General features: G+C 39.9%; 1 protein-coding gene across 1 annotated transcript in view; it reads right to left on the bottom strand.

Annotated features, from left to right (window-relative positions):
- The window catches only part of EAF1 (ELL associated factor 1), a gene marked incomplete at its 5' end in the record, with an annotated part of 16,446 nt that extends 10,328 nt beyond the window's left edge, over positions 1-6,118 (bottom strand). The window contains 3 exon segments of the mRNA XM_010153339.1: positions 273-439; positions 2,716-2,852; positions 6,024-6,118. Coding sequence (XP_010151641.1) covers positions 273-439; positions 2,716-2,852; positions 6,024-6,118 — 399 coding nt within the window.
- Between the last annotated feature and the right edge of the window lie 2,306 nt (positions 6,119-8,424).

Raw genomic sequence — 8,424 nt, 5'->3', positions numbered from 1 at the left:
GTCTAGTAGAGGGTGTCCCTGCCCATGGCAGAGGGGTTGGAACTGGATGGTCTTTAAGGTCCCTTCCAACCCAAACCATTCTGTGGCTCTATGAAATAATTCACTAGCATGCCTTAAAACAAGATATAAAAATGGCAAACCAGCTGTCAAGTGTCATCTTACAATTCCTGAACATTCTAACATGTTTTTATAAAATTCACACTCACAGTTTTTATCATAAAGAAGAAAGACAAAATCAACCAAAACTCAGAAAGCTACAAACCCTTCTTTACCTCTCTTAATGTCATCCAGCTGAGGCTCAGGTGAAGGATTATCTTTCAGAGGAGAAGTTTTAGGTCCAACCGCTGGCTTGGTTGGGGCTCTGAACTGTGGAGGAGGCTGTGATGCTCGGGCAGACTGTTGTTCTATCCGGGCTTGGATCTTACTGCTGCCCTCTGCTCTGAAAAAACAACCAGAGACGTTCAGCAGTACTGTGCAATTGTGTTTCGCTTTTTCAGTATCCTTGTACTAATCCATCATCTCCGAGTTCCTTTTGTGCTGATCTCTACTTTGTTTTATAAAGATAAACAGTGATTTACAGCTTGCTGTACTCAACACGTGCTTTCAATAGCAAATATGCATATACAACTATACTGCAACGCCCTCACAAAATGTATTTTCAAATCCAGATGCAGTTCAGTGGTGCCAAATTCTCTACTTGAAGAACAATGAAGGTTTTAATTTAGCAATTAGTATTTGTATTTTTAAAAAAGAATAAGCAATCATAGTAATTTAAAGTAGCTACATGGTAAAACAAATCCAGTCATAACAAAATCCTGCTTAAAACAATCACAGCAAAAGAAACAATTTTCTCACTTGCAATTAAATCATATCTAGCCGAACCCCCTTAGATCAACCTGACTACAGCAATCATTCTTACTGCTAAATACAGCGCATAAGCACTTAATTCCTGGTTTTCATTCATTTGCTACTATCCCTTAAGAACAGTTTAAGCTGTTTCCATAGTGGGAAGTGGTCTCCAGAATAATGGATGCTATGCCTAGCTGTTCAATTCAGATCAGGTATTGCTCCCTTTGACTGAATCAGTGATGCGGTTCAGATTGCAGGACAGCCAATACCCTCGGCAGAGAAGAACCCCGAAACAAAATACTTATTAAGGTCCCTCTATGGGACACCATAACGAGGTTAAAATGTGTGGTGTATTTATCACATAACACCAAAACCTTTGGGGATATGGCTTTATGTAGTGTAGCACAGAAGCAACTTCTGTGGATATCAGAGCTTGGTTTCGGTTCTAGGAGAGTCCCAGCTCAGCAGTGTGATGCTTTGTCAAGCCTGTGAACTAATCCCATTGAGAAACAAGATAAAGTAGCCCAGGTGGAACTTCCTGAAACTTCACCTAAACCATTTCTGGTATCTGAGCTAGTACGTTTAGCACAAACTCAAGTGTCTCTGTGCCCCACTGAGCTGTAGATGCAACATCAAAAATTAAGCACAGAACCACCTTTTCATTCATCACTGAAAAACAGCTATTACATACAGCTTACAGTCTCGTTTACAGTACAGGAATGGTAAAAGCAAAAGATTGTTTCCACTATTTATTATGCTCTTGGAACAATGGAAGGTTTTTTGTAGAATAAGTGCAATTACTCCCCCTGTGAATGCCATCAGGACGTTTACACTAAAATCTCTGCTCCCAGAGAGTGTCAACAGGTCGTTAAAGATCAAAGTACTCATGGGAAAAGAAAAAAAAAAGACCCTTCTATTCTATAAATCTGAATGACTTTGTAAAGCACTATTCCTCAAAGTAGAGATCCCCAATTTTTTATTACCTTGCCTCTGCTTGAGAAAAGCTGAAATATTTTTCACCTCAAGAGGACCAAAAACTCCCAGGATCCAAACACCTCACTAAACCCCAGCCCTCCTGCACTTCTCTGCTCCTTTCTGACTTAAGCTTCAGCTGAAAAAGTCCAGCAGTGCTGAAATTGGGAATTCAAATCTCATCTATGATGTGCTCACATCTACTGGACAAGATGAATGCCACACAGATGAGTTTTCCCATCACCTATTCAGAGAAGCGTTACAGTCCATTTACCCTGAACTCAAGGTGTTCTTGGAAAACTTCCAGCCAATTGCTGATGAGCTGCAACCCACATTTCTAGTAGTTTTAGCAGTTGAAAGTTCTACGCTGCAATAAAGTGGGATTTTTTCCTTTTTTTTTTTTTAAATGTAAAACTTGTAAAATTCTTTAAGAGCTGCTTCTTCACAAGACATCTGAAAAAGAGCTTTCTCTTTAGTTCTCAATAACCTGTAGTCCAGCTGAAGGCTGTAGACCGTGTTCCGCTTTATAGGACACTAACCCAATACAGCGTTAAGAGTGTATTATTAAAGCACCATGACTCCCACCAGGAAACTGGAGGGAACAAACCTAGAAAGTCCAACAACCCTTTTGACATATTTCCATGGCCTTTTTCAGCTAAGTAGATACCTGAAACCCATCTCATCTTTCAGCCAGCTTCCAAACCTTTAGATCATCAGAAGCATTTCATTACAAACTATAATTATGTCCTTTCAGCAGTGGAGAACTTGCAGATTCTTTACTCTTGGATTCACACTCCGATTTGCATCTTTAGGCAAGATAACTGGCCGTGTGAAGTCCATAAGGCTTAGTAATTAAACATGACTACCTATCAACAACCCTGTCCCCAGCTTTACCTTGTTTTCTTGACTTGAATGCTGCTACTGAGTTTTTCCAGCACATATTCCCCAGTGTCATGATTGATAATAAGCACACAGTCCTTCTGATACGGCCTTTTATTTCCTTTAAACACAGTCATTGGTGGAGTTGAACCCTAGTATCAAAGAAAGAGCACACACATGGGGTTTTTTTGTTATATTCCCTTACCCAAAAGTTTACAAACACTAAGAGAAAAGATGTGTTATTCTGACCAAGGGGCTAAGCAATTGATGCTTAGTTCCTACAGAAAATGTTCTTTCATGGAAACGGAAAAATACAGTTAAAGCAGTAGATCAGACGTTTCCTCACAGCAGTATTACGCCTTTCATAATTTTAAGTGTCTCTGCAGTGACAAAACATCTTCTCCACGGTTGTCATTATTTAACAGTTCTCATTCCTAAAATGGTAACATAACTCAATTTACATAGCTGGCTCTGACAAGTGTCAGAAATCTTCTTGACATTTCTGCTCTGGAAATCTTGGGTTTGGGTAAGAAATAAAGTTTAATTATTTGTGTAGCTGAACTGTTGCCTAAAGAAATATATGGTCAATTGAAAAATAAACTGCTTTGTATTTCATCTGTCATAAAGGCAGTGTTTTCATAGTGGATTACAAGCAACTATCACAAACCATGTAAGAACAGCACCCTTCTCCGAAGTCAGATTAGCATGTAGATGCCATGCAGCTGTACCGAAACAGCTTCTCGAAAGCAAATGGGGTATTTTGACGCCTTCCAGAAAGTCCCCAAGTCCACACAATGCTGCATGGAGCCATAAAAGTCTATTGCTTCTCAGCCTAAGCCATTGACTCATGTGGTGGTGGTGCACGCTGGCTAAGTGATGTTGCTGAGATTAACTTCAGCTGTACTGCATCCAGGCACAGGCTGGCTCACACTCCTGGGTTTGGGGTTACAGGCGGCAGAATCTGTGGTCCATCTGCACACAGCAGCATGGACACACAGCTGGCCACACCAAAAAAAGGCCATGTTCTTCAAACAGGTAATACATAAATATGTTCCCAGCTATGAAACCTTCTCAGACTTCTCTGTAACATACAATAAGAAGTTTATTCATGTGCGCTTTTGCACATGCTGTAGGAAAACAACCAAAATCGGGTAGACAAGGAAAAAACGCCCTCTTCCACATTTTATTATGAGTAGCAGAAAGGAAGAATCATATTTTAACCACTCAGAATGCAATTCCTTTTCTCTGTATTGCTAATAAATAGAATAATGGCTTTGGAAGGGTAAGGGTGAAAAGTCTGAATTTCCAACAAAGATAGGTACAGGATTCAGAAGAAGATACCTCCAGAAAGTGCAGCCTTCAAATGCACATTGCATTTTTATCATTCCTACATTTAAGAGGGGAAAGCAACATTTAAGAGAATAAAAAGCAAGGTGTAAGTCAAATCCTGCTCGCTGTTGACAACTATGTCAGGAAATGCATAAAGCACAAATTTAATAACAATTGATCAAAGTTTATGGGCTATCATTCTGCTACCCAGAAGCTTCCTAACTCAGGAAAGATGTGATTTTGACTAAAAGCCAAAAAAAACCCAGAAATGGAACCCTGCTTAAACAAATTAACAGCCCTACCCTCCTACTTTAAATGTTCAGGTTTTATGTTAGTGCCTAAATAACACTGGCTTACAGATTCTGCTGATTACAGGTTAGAAGAAGGAGGTAGGTGAAACAGGTGACACAATCAATTTGCTTTCATGCATGAGGGTTTTTTAACAAACAAAAATTCTTCACTTCCCCAACCAAGACTGTTTATCAACTATTAAAGCCACTAAATCCGCATGTAGAAATAGTACTTCAATTTATCCAAGCAGCAAGGGACACCAAAATACCTCCCTTGAACAAATTACCAGAAATACCCTCAGGGACCAGGCAATTTCAAAAAACAACTGAGAACCTGAACTTTATCCAGTAGTTGGGCAACTGGGAACCAAAGCAGGATCCAAGAAATTTTGTAAATATTGTCAGGATGAAACAACCTCAAAACTTCTCACTTTTTTCCAGCACGCTCAGTGTTCTCCAGCTCTCTGTCTGGAACACAGGCAGCACTGCCTTGGAACAATACACGCGTGGTGGCTGCGTTCACTGCAGTGAGCTGCCTAAGCCTCCGAAGCACACTATAAGCTTAAAGCTGCTCCTACTCCTGGGAAGACAATCAAGTTAAACTTATCAGTACAGAGATTCGGAAAAGGGACATTACAATGTCGTTCAGCACAAAAGATGAATGAACAATACTGCTCCCAGTCAATCCAAGATGAATGCTACTGCTATTTATTGTACTGTTTGTTACCTGCTCTCAAAGAGCACTGCCATGTTAGTCACTTTTATAGATAAAAAGCAGTATGTGACCTCCGGCAGCACTAGAAGTGACCAAAAGCCATCTGAAAAACAGGAGTGGGGGAAGCAGGCTAAAGCCTAATTCAGCGAGAATTATCACAGTACCATACCACGCTAGAATAAACAATACCAAAAGGATCTGACACATGGCTTCCAAACTGACTGGTGCCCCCCCGAAACCACCACACTCATTGATATCTGTGAATTCTGGTTTATTGGCTTGACACATAGCGCTAGCTTTGGCTAGCAAACAATCCAGTTCCAGCACGCAAGCACTTTCTTTTGTTCTGGTAAGGAAACCATTGAACCTTCAATTACAAAACAGCTGCACCTATAAACAGCTTGATCACTTGTTTTATTGCTGTTTGGCCATCACCCTCACACAGTAGAACTTTATGATGTAATTTGAGGAGGAAGTAGATGCGAAAACCATTTCATTGCCACCCACCAGAACCATCCCCCTCGCTTGCAGTGATAAAGCTAAAGGCAGGGAACCCTCTATACTATCTGCACATGCTTTAGTAATGGGAAGAATACGCTTACAGGCCTACTTGTGGCTTTTGAACATCAAACCTTGACTAAAGCCCAAATTACTCTCCCTTTCTTCATTAAGCCATAGCAGTAAAAATGGATAGAAATCAGGTATAGTGCTTCAGCTAACAGGAAAAGCCTTCTTGTTATTCAAGGAAGAGTAGGAAGGAAAGAATCAAAAGTAAAGAACAGACTGGAACCTTACAAATATAACCCTCTACAAAGACTGAATTGTACAGTCCTTCCCTAAGGTAACACAGTACAAGACTGGCTGCTGAAATATTGAATCCACTCGTGTTAACAAAGATGAAAGAAAAAAAAACCCTCATACACATTAGACTGTAACTACATTGCAAATTGGTGGTAGAGTAAGCAAGGACACATACATAACAAACTTACTGGAATATGCGGCAAAGTGATTGTTACGTCATCTCCTTTACCAACTTGGAGGTCCCCCTCACAAGATGTATCAATCGATGCTGGCTTAAAGTCATCTAAAGAGGAAAACAACTGCAATTACATTTCTTAGAGTTTTCAGAAAAGTCATCATGCCTTGCAAAGAGTGCCTGCACATTCACTGTGATGACAGAGAATGCTAAAATACACGCCAGTGTTTACAGCAGGGGTGGAATAAGGCACCAGTACAATGCGTCTATGCCCAGCGTCCCAGTCCGATGATGCTACCAGATTCTAAACTTCTTTTTTAAAATGCAAAGAATGTTCTAGACCTTGTGTTTGAAGACCAAAAGCAGACTCCTTCAAACCCCAGGCTTTGAGTGACACTTCATTTTGAAGGCAAGTGTAAAACTGCACCACGCATCCCAAAACAGTATCAACTTCAAGACCCAGGGCTCTGCATGGCTCCTGCCAATTCCAAAACTGAGGAGTTTCTCTGTGACAGACCAATTTTGTGACACCAACTTATTTAGCCTTACTGATATTTCTGGCTATTTAACTTGCCTCCACAACACCTCCTCAAGGGTAGTATCAAATCTCATCGGTGAGGAAAAAAGAGGTGCTGATCTTACTTCAGCAGGCTCCATGCTAGTCCAAAGCCACTGTGGATGGAAAGCACGACTAAGGTGAGACACTGTAATAGCTTTAAACTACCCCTAGTTTTAAGTATTTTTGCCGCATTGTATAGAATGCTTTGTCCCCCAAACAAGGCACTTCTGCTCAGTGCATTTATATGAACTAAGAACATTTAAACTCAGAAGTATTTTCCCCTCATTATCCTGTTGTGCTAATGAGCCACAAAAAACCAGGAAAAAACCCCTATCAGACCTGTAATATTTTGACAGAAGTGAAATATGATCAGAGATATCGGTTGTTTTGTTTGGTTTGGTTTTAAAGTAAGCCTCCATTCAATTCTAGCGTCTCTGGATATGAAAAGGTACAATCGTATTCATGATCAAGGCTTTTTATTATGGTGTTAGTTAAGAAATTAATATCTTAGAACAAACTTAAAATATAATTCCTCTATGAAAAGCACATTGGCAGAAAAAATCCCACACAAAACCCCAGCTTGTAATAAATTCTCATTAAGAGGATGTTGGTGTCTAATTGAGTTTTGAGAGCACAACAAGCAGAATCAGGCATACTTGATTTAATCCTCATGCCCTGACTGCCAGGCCAAATCACAGCCTTCGTTTTCATCTGAGCAACCTATTTCTAGCTATTGTTTCCCACCTACTTTATGTGCAAGCTTGCTAAATAAAACAAACCAGCTGTACAAGAGCTAGTGGCTTTGCCAAAAAGGGATCAAGTTTCAACAGCGCAGCTGCTAAATCAAAAGGAGTATCATTATCCTACTCCTTTCTTAGGAATCGGCAGAACACCGTTACTCTAAACAAACACTCAACAAACTGTTGTCATTTAGTTAGCTTGCGAGGTGTACGTGCTTGGCTAATCTTGCTGTAGATCGGGTGCACACACATCCCTCCAAATGCACCCACAAGTCCTTTTTCCAAAAGTCAAATGTTTTGAAGATGTGTTTTCCAGGGATAATCTAGTTTTTCAGTACAATATTTCATAAACATTACGGAAAGGAATGAAGTATTTTAAGAAGGCCGCAAACAAATTTAGCCTACAAAATCCTCTTATTGTAGTTAGTGTGAAGAGGATTATGGGAACAGTATGATGCTCAGATCCCAGATAAATCATTCCAGATCAACAGTTAGAAAAAAAAAAAATTATAACCAGGAAGTGAAGAGATCTCACTTGAAAGTCACAGATGGAAAATATAGCACAGAGAAAGCTCTTCTGAAATAAAACTGCATTATTCCAGCTGTAGTCTGAAGAGCTTTGGCTTTTCAATCCTTTAAGAACGTGGATATTGAAGCACTTTCAATTCCAGAAATGCAGTGTATTTCTATCTGGGTATGGCTTGGGTTTAATTCATACACCATCAGACAACAATCTCGTTCATTTGACAGTCGGGCTATTTTAGAATTTTGATTTATAAAAGATGTGCTAGTATGTTAGTGCTGGATAAAACTGTTCAGTGTTATGTATAAACAGACGTAGCGAACGTACAGTATGGTATTTTCTAGCATGGTGGAATTATATATAACCAGAGGGGTGAAACACACAAAGTTTAAGTGTTAATCACCAGACAGAGTTTACTATTGAGCAAAATAGCTTTGCCTCAATCACTGACCATCTGCTTGAGTAACAACCCCACCTAAAAAGCTGTTCTTTCAAGTCACACTCAGGTGACTAATATCACCGAAATTACTTACTTGTAGTGTATGAATCCAGGCCATGAGACTGGGCCTAGGATTATGCATCATAAACCAAA

Source organism: Eurypyga helias, unplaced genomic scaffold (genome assembly GCF_000690775.1).
Source record: "Eurypyga helias isolate BGI_N326 unplaced genomic scaffold, ASM69077v1 scaffold40936, whole genome shotgun sequence".
Classification (NCBI taxonomy): domain Eukaryota; kingdom Metazoa; phylum Chordata; class Aves; order Eurypygiformes; family Eurypygidae; genus Eurypyga; species Eurypyga helias.
This window is presented reverse-complemented; position numbering and strand designations above follow the sequence as displayed.